Source organism: Myripristis murdjan, chromosome 17 (assembly GCF_902150065.1).
Source record: "Myripristis murdjan chromosome 17, fMyrMur1.1, whole genome shotgun sequence".
Lineage (NCBI taxonomy): Eukaryota > Metazoa > Chordata > Actinopteri > Holocentriformes > Holocentridae > Myripristis > Myripristis murdjan.
Genome location: NC_043996.1, coordinates 12,639,877 through 12,655,619, shown reverse-complemented (window position 1 = coordinate 12,655,619; position 15,743 = coordinate 12,639,877). Strand labels below are relative to the sequence as shown.

At 42.0% G+C, this 15,743-nt stretch overlaps 2 protein-coding genes across 2 annotated transcripts; one reads left to right on the top strand and one right to left on the bottom strand.

Annotated features, from left to right (window-relative positions):
* Positions 1 to 131: 131 nt before the first annotated feature.
* On the bottom strand, positions 132 to 2,661 carry mgst3a (microsomal glutathione S-transferase 3a). The gene is made up of 6 exons (XM_030075519.1): positions 2,535 to 2,661; positions 1,951 to 2,077; positions 1,684 to 1,757; positions 1,499 to 1,556; positions 1,299 to 1,371; positions 132 to 1,014 (listed from the first exon to the last, which is right to left on the bottom strand). The coding sequence occupies exons 2-6, from the start codon at positions 2,065 to 2,067 to the stop codon at positions 881 to 883; spliced, it is 456 nt and encodes a 151-aa protein (XP_029931379.1). The 5' UTR covers positions 2,068 to 2,077; positions 2,535 to 2,661; the 3' UTR covers positions 132 to 880.
* A 2,994-nt stretch (positions 2,662 to 5,655) lies between these two features.
* On the top strand, positions 5,656 to 13,262 carry LOC115375315 (leucine-rich repeat-containing protein 52-like). Its single transcript, XM_030074733.1, has 2 exons — positions 5,656 to 6,458; positions 11,850 to 13,262. Exons 1-2 carry the CDS (start codon positions 5,810 to 5,812, stop codon positions 12,176 to 12,178), a joined length of 978 nt encoding a protein of 325 aa, XP_029930593.1. The 5' UTR covers positions 5,656 to 5,809; the 3' UTR covers positions 12,179 to 13,262.
* Positions 13,263 to 15,743: the final 2,481 nt, after the last annotated feature.

The window sequence follows — 15,743 nt, the reverse complement described above, 5'->3', positions numbered from 1 at the left end:
CTTTGAACAAATACCCTGATTAGTGAAGAGAGCCACTCCTTTTACACACACCAGAAACACAATGTTAACCTAAACAAACATAGCATTTAAACCAAACTCAGACTCACCCAACAAAAACTGCAACATGCATATTTAGAACCAATGGATATTTAATACCACTGACTGGCAAAACTTTATAACATAATTGCTTTTTTTGGGAGGAAATAGAGGAACAAGGAGTCATTCAAAGTCAAAATATGGAAATCAGCAAGATTAGAGTCACAGGTTTTTACATGACAACAGCAATATTATACCCAGTTGTTGATTATTGCTATGTGAGTAAGTGCAATATATTTGAATTTGGCAGCTTAACAAAAGTCCAGATAAAGCACTGCCTCAAGTATGATGTCGTTTAAACATGGAAAATAAATGAGGCTCTTTTCCCCATTGAATTGTCCCTTTAAACTTCACTGTATTTCCATTTTTTAAGGCAAATCAACGAGACGTTTAAATTTAAAAAAAAAAAAAAAAAAAAAAAAAAAAAAAAAATTGTCCAAAGTGGCCACTTGGGACAAAATGTCAAGATCAATGTGCTTCAAAACAACTGTCAAGACAACCTGTCAGAACTTGCAATCTTGTGGGAGCATGAACAGGCCTGCACCATGGCCCAGTAATCTAACATAATCCTTCTAGGAAAACTGGTCAGGTCACTTGATAACATGATTATGCTATCAAGTGACCTGACCAGTTCTCCTAGATAAAATGATTTGACATGTGAAACTGATCAGAGTTTGACTGTATGGTTATTTATCCAAACTGGCCCCAATGAAAATGTGATTATTCAAGCCCACCCTTAAGGCCTTGCCATGCTCAGCCAGGGGGAGTGTGATGTGGAAGGCCCTCAGTGAGAGCAATATAAGGACTTCATGCGTGGTCCCGTCCAGCCCAGAAGGTGCCGGCCGAAGTTGAGAGTGGTCAGCATCATCCCGAGCATAGCCACGTTTCCAAAGGCCCCCCGCATCCTTTTCTTAGGATCTGATTGGGATAAACGAAACATGACAGTGTTTAAGTGAAGGAATTTCTCTTGAGTGATACTGCACTAAAACTAAGCTAACATTTAAATGAACATCTCCAAACATTAAGCCAGTTATTACCTTTAAACATGGTATAAAAATATGCACTGAAGTGGTTGAAGATGCAGTGACAGGGGCACAAGTGCTGCTTTGTGTATTTTTATACTGTGTTAAGAGGTAATAAAAGGTTGTTTTGACAAGTATTTTACTTTAGGCCCTCCTTGCAGAAAAAAAAAACGTTCTTACCTCCTGTAGAGTACCCATGTGCATAAACCTCTCGGCTTATAATCCACACCACTCCAAGTCCACTGGTAAGACGCTGTGAGAGCCACGCACACACACATACACACACGCGTCAGAAACATTAGCATCTGACAGCCTCAGCTAAGACACTATTTTACAAGTTAACTAATGAAAAATAATCAACAGTGAGTGACTGTACTTACAGGACAGTGCAAGCCTCCGACAGCCAGGCAGAAGAGGAAGGCAGGGTAAGACTCCAGACTGGTGACAGGAGATAACATCATGTGAACTCTAACCTCATTTGACAGCACCACCTACAGCAGGTATCCTGACAGCCTGATGAAACACATCTCCATGTGAATATGTGCTGGTGATTCAGCCTACTTACGTGTTTTGATGTGCACGCTGGATGCAGTTGAAGATATTTCCCGTTTCTGGGTCATCACTGTACATCTGAGGATACTATCAGACAGAGAGAAAAAAAAAATGTCAGCAAACTAGACTTGCCCAACGTGTGGCCAAGGGTGGGTCCAGACGTTCCCTCCATTTCAAAATAAAAGGGAGCGCTCCGGTCTGTGGACCTGAAAGGCCTGAAAGGAGGAACTTTGACTCATTCTTTCCTGCTATTCATTTTAACCTCAGTCACTGTACTTACATCGACTTTGTACTTCTTGCGGGCTTTGCCAACTTTCACCGCCAAGTGTGCAACCATGAATATGCTGGCGACTCCGGTGAGAACCACATAGCCATACTCCTTGGAGAGCGCTGCCATTCTGACAGTCCTGAAACAGGGAAATATCAGCTTGTTGTGCGATATTGACAGTAGGGCATGAGCAAACGGAAAACCACACAGTTTATTTGTTTACCTTGTCCCCATAGGAAAGCATTAATTCTCCTCAATGCAACTGTCAAACCGTGCAAGGACCCTGTTGCTAGTCATTCAAGACATCTGCTTGTGAAAGGGTTAATGCATATAGCCCCTGTTTGGTTTTTTAGCACACATTAGCTTAATAGTACGTCCTCGCAGCCTTTCAGAAATGGCCATAATTTAACGTTAGTAAATTATTAACAAGGACAGCAGTCTGCAAAAGGCTGTAAAAGAGCCTGACAGGAACAAGGACGTATTAAACAGAAAAGGTAAGCTAAGGTCATTTGAGGATAGCAGTGCCTCTGTGGTTAAAGTGTCGTGTTTGACAGCAACGTCGGAAAATCTCAGCAATTACAAATATACGCATTTACCTTTTATTCCGGGGATGAGGCACGCTGTGTTGCAGGTAAAGGAAAAGTACAGTGACCGACCCGGTTACACTGTTTCTACCAGTCAAGGCGTGACGCCGCTGCGTGAGCCCAAAAGCCTCCGCAGCATACAAACAGACTGAGGGGGCGTGGTCAGCTCCGATTCACCGCAACGTGATTGGTTCCGAGCTACCGCAAAGATCGTTTATGGTTATAATGACAAGTCACTCGATCGCTAAAAAACATAGCCACTTTCGGTGGGCGTTAATTATTCCGTATGGCGGCTGTTACCATGGCGACCAAACACTGAAAACAAGCTTTTTGTAAGTATTTATCTAGGGATCCATTACATACAAGTGATATTTATCACAGGGGAAGACTGAGAGTTTTGTATGTGAATTCCAAACAATGTGACATGATTGAATTTAAAGTAAATACATGTATTTCTGCCATTCAGTTTAAACGATAATGTTTTTGTGAATAATTACTACAGTGCATTTAGCTTTGTTCAAGCGAAAATATTTTTGCACGTCTGTCCAGAATTTAACTGAATTTAGACAGTAATAAAACATGAGCATGACAGATGTGGGCTCCGTATTTCAAAGAAATCATTTATCACCCATAACAAAAAAATCAACAAGAAAATTTTATGACAATGGTATATGTTACATAATCTTTTTTATTAACAAAAAAGAAAGAAAGTAAGAAAAAAGAAATGAGGCCTGCCGTGTTTCTTGCATTGCTTTCAGATGACATTTGTGGTACCTGGGAATAGTAGCAGAGTGAGAGCTCTGCTTTTTCCTCCTCTCAGGCTGCAGTTCAAACACTTCACTCAGGATATTTTTTGCCTCTCTCTGGTTCCTGCACTCCTCAGAAGCCATTATAACCTAGAACTAAAGGTTTTTACAGTAATTTCTAATTTCAATATGACTCCAACTTACAATATCCACAGTCATAGCCTCTATAGGAGTTTGGCAGCTAGATGTCCTTTCAGTCTACCACTAACACAAATAAGAATTTGAAACAAAAAATGTTTACCTACTTATTACATTTCACATTTGAGCATTTTATTTGGGTGGCATACTTATTCAGAGCCCCTGAAACAGTGGACTATGTTCCAGCTCTATAACCAACATTACTATCCACTAAGGTGGATAGTCCAAAGGTCAGGATTGAGGTGTGATGACATTCTTCCGTTAAATGTCATCACACCACAATCCTGACATGATCATGTAAGAGAGAACTGGTTGCAAAAGAAATAGAAATTAAAGGTAAGGAGAGGGGAGGATGAGATTTTTATGAACACATTTACAGAGAGAGCTCATACAAACCCATTAATTCTGTCAGGACCGATACACACCTACTGGAAAGATAATAAATTACTTAGTTATAATGTGTAGCTATAAATAGACTAGTTGAACTCTTTTATGCTGTGGTGTTATATTTCAGAGTTCTTCACATGTATTATTACAAGGATTATACTATTACATTATTATGTAAGTTGAATCTTTAAAAGATAAAGATGCTAGTAATGCCATCAGTATACATGTGGGGAAAAATGCATAGTCTTCCTTCTTGGGCATCCAAGAGCATGACAAAATGTATAAAAATGCATAGTTAAATGGTGTTTTATAAGAATAAAAAAGTGTCTGCTCCCTATGCCAAACCTCAAAGAGATGTTCTACCGTGTATTAGTCACTAGATGTCACCGTGAAGTCAATAAACAGCTGAATGTCACAGAGACAGCTGTGTGGATTAGGACACTCAGCGAGATGGCAAGTGTGAAAATGCATTAGGTTATGCATGCCTATAGGCCCATTGGTCTATGTTTTGGTAGTGGAATAGATTTACAGGAACAGGCTAGGCTTTGGTTTGTGTTGTGTATGTATGTGTGTGTGTGTGTGTGTGTGTGTGTGTGTGGTCAGCGAACAGTAGTAACTGTTAACTAACTAGTTGCTTGATTTGGCTGCCTTTCACAGACTGCCAGCAGCACATCTGTCCTCCTCCTCCATCATGCCGAGTCTGATTCAGCACTTCAACACCTCCACAGAGAACCAGGAATAGACTCATACCAAGACTAGAGGGGCGAGAAAAACAAAAGCTGCCTAAGACCATCCTGTCCCATCCCATCCCAACCTGTCCCATCCCATCCATCATGTGGTGCTTACTTATAGTGGGACAAAATTTGGCCGAAATGCCAGTCATTATAATAAAAGCACTGTGGTTTGGGGTGAGTTTAGGTCCATATAAGCTTCTTGTAAACATATAGGTGAAAGACAACCCCCTCCCCACTCCAAGTATTATTAGTGCCGGTCTCTCTTGTTTCTAAAGCCTAACAACCTGTGTGATCTGATTACACACTATATGCTTTCCAGGTGTCAGGTGCCTCTGCTCCATTGTGTCACCCCCCCCTTTCTCTCTCTTCCACACACACACACACGCGCGCGCGCACACGCGCACACACACACACACACACTTGAGGCATGTGCAATGAAGGCTGATTATGCATGTGCAACTCACACACATACATAAACACAGATCACGCACATTGGCAGGCACACCCCCCCAAACACACGCGCGCACACGCACACAAACACACACTGGCTGCCTACCTGAGGCGTGAGTGAAGTCTGATCATTGTATGCCTAGCTGCAGCACTGCAAACTAGGTCATTTTTGACACAACACATAGGTTCCACATTAGTAACCTATGCATGGATTACACTTGGCTGGATTTTTTTTTTTTTTTTTTTTTTTGCATCTTCCTTTAGCTCCGCCACAGAGAGCTTTCACGCTCACTCCAGCTCACTCCACAGCGTGAGCTCATTCTACAACGCCCCCCATACATTTCAGTGCGCACCCCCCTCATTTGGATTCAGTTACGGAAAGAGAGAGGATGGGAAACATGCAGAGGAACAACTGACCGTGAATTATCGCAACGCAGCATGGGAAGACTTTGTGGCCACTCGCAATCTGCGCGTAGTTCCGCTGCAGATGAAAGAAGAGAAATCGGATTAAGTAATGAAAATTGAACCTGAAATTGAAATTGACAGAAAGCCTCTGGCCGTCAAGTTCAAGATAGTGGACGCGCGCTGGATCCACAACACGCATCCGGAATGAACTGAGACATTACGCGCGAGAGGTGGCCACAGGCAAACGTCAGTTTTGACCTCTGTGGACAAATTTCTGTGATTATCAGCTTGGTGAGTATGCATCAATGAAGCATGTGACTGCGTTTGACTCTCTCCAAACGGGGTTGATGAAGCCCTTAGCGGTGTCATGCGTCTTGCCCCGCAGCCAAGTGCGCAATCCTTGCGGCTCATAGTTCTGTTCATCCTCGCCACGGGGGTGACCACATCCCCGGTGTTGTCTTCAGGCTGCCCAGACCGCTGTGTGTGTGATGACCAGCTGGTGGTTCAATGTGCCGGACAACACCTGACCACCTTCCCTGTCAACTTGCCCCTGGCCACACGACAGCTCATCATCTCTAACAACCGCATCGTGGAGCTGCCGCCGCTGGCGCTCAACTACCTCTCCGATCTGGTGTACCTGGATTGCAGCAACAATTCCCTAACGGAGATCTCCGAGTCTACCTTCGGGAACCTGCGGAAGCTTGCCTACCTGGACCTTTCCTTCAACACTTTGACCCGCATCGAGGACAGGACTTTTGGCCCCTTGGCGAGCCTGGTGATGCTGAGGATGACGGACAACCCGGGGCTCTCGGAGATTCACCAGGACGCTTTTGCGGAGAACGCGGCCCTTCAAGTGCTGGATGTGAGCCGGAACAACCTGACGGTGCTCAACATCACCTCCCTGATCGCGCTGCCAGCCCTGCGCTCGGTGGGGCTCAGCGGGAACCCCTGGAGCTGCGAGTGCGACAACGAGGACCTGTGCCTGTGGGTGCATCTGGAGGGCTTCAAGTTTCAAGGTGATGAGTCCAGCAAGCATACTTTAATCACAGCATTTACTCCAAATTCTATTCTATTCTATTCTATTCTATTCTATTCTATTCTTCCTACCCTGTCATGTGTCATTTATCATGACATAATGCTGGCATATCCACATCCTCATGAGATAGCCTGCTGTTGCTCTTTTCCACTTTGTCGGTGGCCTCAGACAGCCCTTTATTTAATGAGACATAAGGATTGATCCACTCCAGGCAGAGTGCATGGTTACATAAACCATGGGCCTTTTGCTTGTGGGTTCCCACATGCCAAGCAATTCATTTAACCTGCCCATGTCTGTGAATTATTTTAGACTGCCTGTGTCTGTGAATGCACTTTGCATTCTAGAAAAGGTCAGGTGTAGATTATTGGTTACTGATGAAATAGTTGAGTAGGTGTCCATCCATGTCAGTGTTTGGGTAACTTCCCCACTTCTCAAGCCCCTCAAGATTCCCATGTTCACACTCTTTTTTAAATACAGGACTCTCACCGGATTCCCTTACCAGAAGTTACATCAAAACTCACAGTCACTTCTGCACTTCTGATACATGATAGACATCTGTCTTTGCCTTTATCACTCACTACCTAATTCTTGTGAGAGGTATAAGAAGTATTGAAAACACATACACCACATTCAGATGGTGTATCATATGATACATCATACAAAGTATGATGTAGTACTGTAATGTGTCATATCTGCTATTTTTAAACACCTAACCTTAGCTATATCCAGTTTATAGAAGTCCTCAAAGTTCACCCCTCTCTCAGCTTTCAGGGGGATGAGACGCAGGTGACTGCAGTGGAGTGTAACGGCGTTCAGAGTATCAAATAACAAAGGGGTTGAAACAAGACAGGAGGCAGGGAGAGATTTGATTTCTCCTGGTTATTAGCAGCTGTATTCAATAATTGTCCCTCGGTTTGGGAGGAAAATAAGGGAGTCTCTGGGCAGACTCTTTTAACTTGAAATGACTAATCAATCTCCATTTTATTTGGCTACTGGGAAATTGTGCTCCAAGTGCGATCAATGAAGCTTATAGATACAGAATCAAATATTGATTTCTGCTTTGTTTTATTACTGTCTAGCAGATAGATGTGTCTGATTTTCAACAAAATTTCTCTCTGTGATGTATTATTTTTATGCTTTGTTTGAATGTGTCAGTGTACAAAAGGGCAGCAGCTATTTATAGCACATCTTACAGAGCAAAGAGACAGTCATAATTCTAAAACCACAGCTATAATACACCCGTCACACTCACTAAAAAGGCATCCCCTGCTTCTCTTTCTGTCTCGCACACACTCCCACACACACACACGTACATATGCTCTCTCACTCTCTCTCTCTCTGTTTCTTTCTCTCCCTCTCTCTCTCTCACACACACTCACAAACATGCACACACATACACACACGCACACACACAGTGCAGTTCACCATGATCCCCCTGCAGCTCAGGCAGAATCCAAAACGAGTCCTGCAAGAGCTGTCCTATTTTCCTGCTGCTCATTGCCTTTTGTCTAGCTTAATTTGGAGTGGAGTCTCTTCCAGCGACAGCTGCCAGCAAGGGAGAAGGCGGGCACATAAACACACACACGTAGACACACACACTCTCGATCTCTCTTATGTATATATATACACACACACTTTGCCTCATTCCCTCTTCCGTTCTCACATGCAGACAATAGCACAGCCAGTATCTCATTCTCTCTGCTGTGAGCTTTTTTCTTAGACCATAGCATACATACACATGTGCATACATAGACACACACTCACATACACAGACACATACACATTCACAGATTCACACAGACCTGTAAACATAGACAGAGGCACGTGCACAGAGCTTGAGGGGGAAAACAGAGGGACAGTATTTTGGAGACATCTGTGTTTAGGCAGAGAGCTCTGCCTCCCAAGCCTTGTTATCTCTCATCTGGGCCTCACCTGGTCCACACAACACAGCTTGCTTGTCTCCCCAGCTTAGGAAACGCATCAATAGAGAGAGAGAAATAAACCTTCAGGAAGGAACTAACAGATTCTCCTCTCTGTCTCGCCTTCCTGGTTAGATTAGCACTCCCTCTGCTGTTATATAAGGAGAGAGTCTAGAAATAGAGTGGAGCATGGATGGGCATGGAGAGAGGGAAAGCCCTCTCCTTTGATGCCAGTCCCTTTGGGGGTTGAAGCCAGAAGGGTTTCCTTCCCAGCTTGTGAGCCACACACACACACATGCACACTTACACACATGTACATATGCACCAGCAGACTCAAGACAGCCAAGAAATTGTAAGGATATGCAAACAAGAGGAGAATGTAGCTGCGTGTGTTGAATCTCATGTTGGGGGTGGTGTGTATGTGTGTGTATGAGTGTGTGTGTGTGAGAGTGCGCATGTGCATGCATGTGGTGATGTGAGTCGGCTGGTTTGTGTGTCTGCAAGTGTAAATGTGAGTCTGACAACATATTGTGGGAACACTGCACAGCAGGAGCCTTTCAGGGGATCAGAGCAGGCTTCGAATTCTGTGTGCTGGTTACGGCTTAGAAAAGTATACTGTCCTCATGTTCTTGAGCTGCACACTGTTTTCTAGATATGTGAGACACTGAATAGCTTTTCTTGGGATAAGAAGAAACAGAGATATATGCACCACATGTATAAAATACTCTGAAAACTTGCTCTTCCTCTTTGTGAAATAAGCTGGTCAAGTGAAATCCCGTGCAAGCTACAGTATGATCCCTGTCAAATCCCCCTCTGCTGCAAAGAGAAGATGTTGAAACAGGGACCAGAAAGATTAAATAGGGATCATTATGACTTGTGACAAGTGAGTGAAGCCTCGTGCAAAAGGCATAATATTTGTAAGGTGTTACTTTGTGCAATAAGGATGTGCATCTACATTTATTGCTGAACTCCATATAGACTGTGAATCTGTCAGTACAATACACTGAGTGTGCCTTCATTTCACAAACATATTTAGTTGGAGAGAATGAAGTGGGAGCAGACGGTAACAGCTCTGCAATACTATGGATATTGATTTTTTTTTTTTTTTTTTTTTTGCACATATACAGCGAATATTGCTGCCTAACAGGAGGTGGAACCATTTTCTCTTTTTGAATAATTTTTATTCTAACAGTATGTGATTGTCCTCCATTTTCTCCAGTATCTTGAAAGGTGTGCAGTGAGTCACAGCAGCACAGAGTGTCTCCATTTTTTGAAATATTCACCGATTCACCAGGCATATATGTTTGCACAAAACCATTTTCCATGGTATAATATACCAGAACAATGCTAAGCGAAGGCTGTTGGTGTAGAAAATAGGGGTGCAGCTCCCTGTACAGAAACTTCCAAGTCTTTTGATCTCTTCCTAAGGGAATTCCCCCAAGCACAAAAAGCTGCGAAACAACAAAAGCCTATTAAAAACAACAGCAGCAGAGATGGAGACAGCAGCATTCAGGGTATTGCACCCAGTTTCTGCTCACTGTAACAAAACATTCAAGCTTCAGGATTATTTTCAGCCAAAAGCCTCTCTTGTCATCTGCTGCAGAGTTCAACATCCATCAGCACCCCTTCGTGTGGTGCATTTAATTTCCCTACACGCTGAATAAATTTTGACTGATAGGCCTTTGAAGTCGAATCCATCTAGTTTTCGTGACAAAATCCAAGTGAACACTTTTATGAGGATTTGTGGATTTCAGCAAGGTCTTGGTTGTAATCATACCAGTGCCTGCTGACGAGAAACCTCTCCACCTGCAATTCTAGGGAGACACAAAAGCCTGATTTACTCTAAAATCCAAAGGAGGAGAAAGGAGTTTGGATATTTCATCCATGAATTTGTCATAATTTAATACTGCATCAACCAGAGGTATAGTTCACAGGGAGCTTCTTATTCTTTGTGGTTCTGTGGTGATGAAGACAGTGTTGTCATGGTGGTGTGCTTTTCTGTCAGTCTTTTATTTGTGTGAACCTAGATATATTATCAGCTCAGAATGCCATTATACACCTCTCACAAACGTTATGTAAGATGATATGTAGTAATATGCTTGAATTATTCAACGCACCCTTCTATTTAACGGCATGTAATATTGATATCACTTTTCCTACTGAGGTACCTATGAATTTTGATGAAGCTCTCACCATTTCAAAGAGTCTTTTGAATCACAAGCTAATTACAAGTTCTAGTTGCATTTGCCAACTAGAATTCCTGTGAATGTGGAGAGGAGGAAAGTTACTTTATTTCCACTTACCATCTCCAGTCAAACATATTTTTTTAACCCTCCTGTTTCATTCAAATTTAGTAACATTATTCACTAAAAATTTGACCCCAGAAATTTAAACCTGCAGAAAAGGATTGTAATAAAAACTGTTACCGAAGTTTTTGCATTAGGTACTATATGTTTCTTCTTGACTACCTAAATGTCCCTTTAAAATAAAACACTCAAGCCCCTTATACATCATATTTCTTGTGGTGTTTTCCCAAATGTCACATGAATTATCGCTGGGTCTGACACTGCTATAGTGCCAGAACCAGTGTGGTTATGTTAGATTAGGGCCCTAAAACAGATTAGGAATTAGGAAAAGTTATTAAATATGAAGCAAAAATATGTTAATCATGTATTTATAGACTTTAAACATTGAATAGGGTCAAACTGAGCCCAAAGATAATACATCATGTCTATCATTGAACTGCTTTGATATAAAAAGAGCATTTTTTAGACTGAGAACTGACAAAGGTGTAAATTTTATTTGTTGCTGTTCAAAGACAATAGACAATATGTAGGAATGCCATTGTCCTTGGCTGATGTCAGGTTTTATGAATGTCACCGTCTTGAATTAAAGGCAGACTATGCAGTTTCAAATGTGAGGGCAGACTGCTTTGTTTACAAATGTGAAGGATGAGGTGGAGGAAGGATAAAACCCCTTGAGTTCATAGCACAAATAAAATTAATAGAACACTTTTAAATCCCTGTCTGGAATCTAATATTTTTATGTCAAATGTACAAACAATGTTATATTTTGGGGGTTATGATGGGGTAAAAGAGCTTCTGAGACATTTCTAAATTGTATTCTTTTGAGAACTGAGTATCATTCATCATTCTTTACCACATCATAATAAGGCAGGGTGCCCTTTAAAACTGCATGCTCTATCTTTAAACAATGCACAACCTGCGTACTTACTTCAGAACAAAAGGCCAAATGGTCTCGGTGACGCCACTCCAGGACTAATGACAGATTAATGCATGTAGTCCAGCAGTTTTCCTTTGTCAGAGAGAGTGGAAAATCTTGACTTGCATTGAGATTACTTCCTTATCTAAAACTTTGATGTGGCCTGTTCCAGTGTTCTATGATTAATCCATATGCTCTCTGCCTTGTCTCTGTGTGTGTCTGTGTTTCAGATGAAGGCCAGACGGTGTGTGGCTCGCCTGCTGACATGCAGAGCCGTCGCCTGGGTGAGGTGGGCCTCCAGCTACGGACGTTGTGCCACCAGAGCCTGGGCTCCTGGGACTACCTTTTCTTCATCGTCATCGGCTTTGTCATCTTTGCTGCCGGCACCGTGTCTGCCTGGGTAATGGGCGTTATCATGGTGCTCTACGAGCGCTACATAAAGAAAAAAGACGAACAGCTCGATCCAGATGACGAGGGGGAGAGTGGCGGGATGGCTCGAAACACGGGGGCCGGGAGTAACCATGGCAACGGGAATTTGAAAAACTCACATACTGTTTGATTGATTGGTTCCACCCTGGCTGCCGTGCAATCCCCTTAGCCATAGTGCCTCTGCTGAACTTTGAGGACTGTCTGTGAAGTCTGTAGTGAACCTCCAATCAAACTGAGTTTCTGAAAGGGAAAAGAGAGGATTAACAAGGGACTCTGTATGGTTGTCACTGAGGGTGAGATGGACCATTCTAGTGGGAATGTCATGATACTCAACTGTAGGAGGCTTTCAGGTGGCTGTCGGCACAGTCTGGCTGCCATAGTGGAGATCCTCAGCTCTTAGGACAGATTGGCTGTGTGCAGTACAACTTGGCAGTCTCAGCAAAATCAGATAGAGAGGGATAATATCTGTGCTGTTTTGGACAGGAGTCGATCATCCCTGCCAAGCTTGTTATGCTGGTGATCAGCTATATAACAGATCTTGAGAAGGGTCATATGTTCACCAAACATTCTCAAAATAAATCAATGCAGTAATAATATTGTGTGTGCGGTAAGTCTGTACTTTTTTAGATCAGCTATATGACCATATGTGCTGGTTCAGCTGATTTACCGGCTATGTTTATATTTGGAGCACATGCTGATCTTTGCTGGTCTACCAGCATCCGTGGTATCGTTTACCACCTTAACCAGGATCAGGTCATCACTGTCCAGCCAAGACCAGCAAAAAAACACAAGTGGCCATTAAATACCGGCTCAGACCATCGATCAGATTTAGCTGAGCTAGACTTTTCTTTTCCAGTTATTTTGCCACTAAAAGACCAGAGTGATTTTATCTCGCAATAATGTCTGTCTAATGTCTGTCTAATAATGTAAGTATCTGGACAGCTAACCATTACTGTCTTGCTGTAAACAGATCAGATTTGCACGGGGCCCACTCTATGTTGTTGGGGCCTTGTGCTTCCTCAGCGCAGTTTATTCAAACTGGAAACAGCTCATGTTCACTAATCCTATGGTCCTTCATCAAAATAATATTATTATGAATAATAATTATGATGATAACAACAACAATAATGCTCATAATAATGATAATAATAACAATATTCATACATCTGGTAATCATTCTGACATGTAGTACATGTCCAGTAAATAATACCTAAAATGGTGCTTTTAGACTATCTAGGATGAAAATGTGTTCAAATAACAATCTCTGGACAGCTTGGCCATAAACACTGCTTCAGGTATTGTTTAGTAAACGCTACCAGATTATGCATTTTTATCAATTTACAAGTGATAATGACATGACTAATCTTCTTTTATTCAGGGAACATAGGATTAAGGGAATGAGGGGCTGTTTTCACTTTGAAAAAAAATTACATAGAGGACCTTTGGAACATATCTAGTAGAAACTAGTGCAAACTAGTGGTGTCCAGAGTTACGTGTTGACATGTGGACATTCTCAAGCTACAAGTTGTGGCACATGGAGTATAGACAGGACCAAAAGAAAAAGACAAGTTCCTTTGTCTTTGTCTGTATTTGGAGGGAAAAAACTACCTTATTGACAATTCACTCATTTTACTCAGTACTTTACTGACTGAATCTGTACCGAGACCACAACAATGTTCTTACAGCCTAGTTGTTATATCATTTGCACACAGCTAATTCCCTGATGGCCCTCCATGATGGCACCTGCCACATTGGGAGATTTGTGACACAAGGCCTCTATGTGAGAGCGGTATGCTCATCTAACTCATCTGTTTGAAAAGCTAGGATATGTTTCTGTAATTATATGTGCATGTATGTGCACGTATACATGCACACAAGAGAGTACACAGCATAGCTGTGCTCATTTATATTTGTAAGGGTGCACCTGTGTGAGCGAGCAGACGCGAGCGTGTTTGTCTGCGTTTTTTGCAGTGTGTTTTTGTATTGGGAGTTTACCTTCCCTCATCTATTAGCCCAGAAATGATCTCCAGTCGAGGTATTTCTGCTGAGGATATGTGTGTGGGGTTGTGAGCTGGCCCAGACAACATGTGCCTACTGCTGATGACTGTTTTGGCAGTGGGCCCTGCTGGATGGCAGGTAAACAGAAGAATCTGATAAGTGATCTTCACTCCATCTTCTCTCTGTTGGGGAACTGGTTAGGATGCAGTGTCCTCTCCTATCTGTTTGAGCATGCACTGTTGATGCACCAAAAAGCCTTACTAGGTGTGTATCAGATTTGGGGCCAATTGACAAATGATTGGATTAAGCTCATAAAGGGGATTTTCTGCAACATACAAACGATTAAAAGAAATGCCACCAAGCTTAATCATTTGAGAGTAATTACTGCTCAATCATTAGTGAGCAAATTGCAGTTTTTATGTAGATTTTGAATAGACTGAACTGATAATGATTATACTCCAACCTCTGAGTGGAGTATAATCATTTATCATTTATTTGGGGTTGAGGTTTACTGTAATGAGTACAATACATTAAAGCAATAACACAGCAAGTGCTTTGAGGAAGCATAGTAGGAAATTCTTTTCAGCCCACTGACAAATGATATCAACATCTGCTTTGTTTGAGGACTGATAGCCCTCAGTTTACAGTTGCAATTGCAAAGTTAGCTCTCTGGAGAAGATGAAGACAGTATAAATCAACACTGACATATTTTTCGCCTACTGTCTTCCTGCTGCACCCCCGCTGGCCCTGACAGTGACTGTTAGCTGTAATTTAGGTGGAAGGAAAAAAGAAAGGAAACATAGTTAGATTTAGCCCAAACTGCGTCACAATATCGCTGCAAATCAGATTTCCTTACTGCTTGAGTCTGAGTGTAGCTCGGGTAAAACCCAGAGGACTGTTTCCAGGGCAGCTAAAAGTGGCTGCACAAATCTTCTAATTCAATGTTTTTCCCTATTTACAACAATGATATATGGAACAGGAACTCCTCAAAAGCTCAATTTGGTTAACAAAATAAATATAGTAAATCTCAGGCCTGGATCGCAAGATTTCAAAACCTGGCACTAGCCCATCTGCACAGGAGTGGTTGCATAAAAAGTCATGCATACTTGCAGAACACAGCACGTGCAGGTCACATTTCAATAAAGATAGAATTCCATGACTGATATTCAGATAAATTAGTAAAAATAAATTATTGATCAGTTTTAACTATCACAGTTCACCTAATCTCTCCACTGTTCAACTGTACATATAATTTTGAGGCCATTTGGATTGCTCCAGTGGAGCTGATTTGTTGGATATCAATATCATTCTAATTTTGAAAGTTGTTCTAATTTTGCTATGTGCGCTGCAAAGCTCAAACAATGTTGTGTATAGCCATGTTTGTCACTGAATTACTTTGTTGATTTTAACAACAAAGCTGAGCTTTTGAGGGACCCAAGGTGGAAGGCATCCTGTTGGAACATTTTGATTGGCTGCTTGTCTCTGCATCACATTTTGTGAAGATTCTATGGCAGGTTTTACACTGACTATTTCTGGACTCAAGATGTACAAACTGAGGCTATATCAGCATGATATAATTATGCTGGTTTTCACTGACTTCCAGTTGATAAACTTTCCAAATTACATTTAACACTGGACTGCATAAGTTGTGAACAATGAGGTTATGGAGTTTCAAAGATACTAATGATGATCGGTTA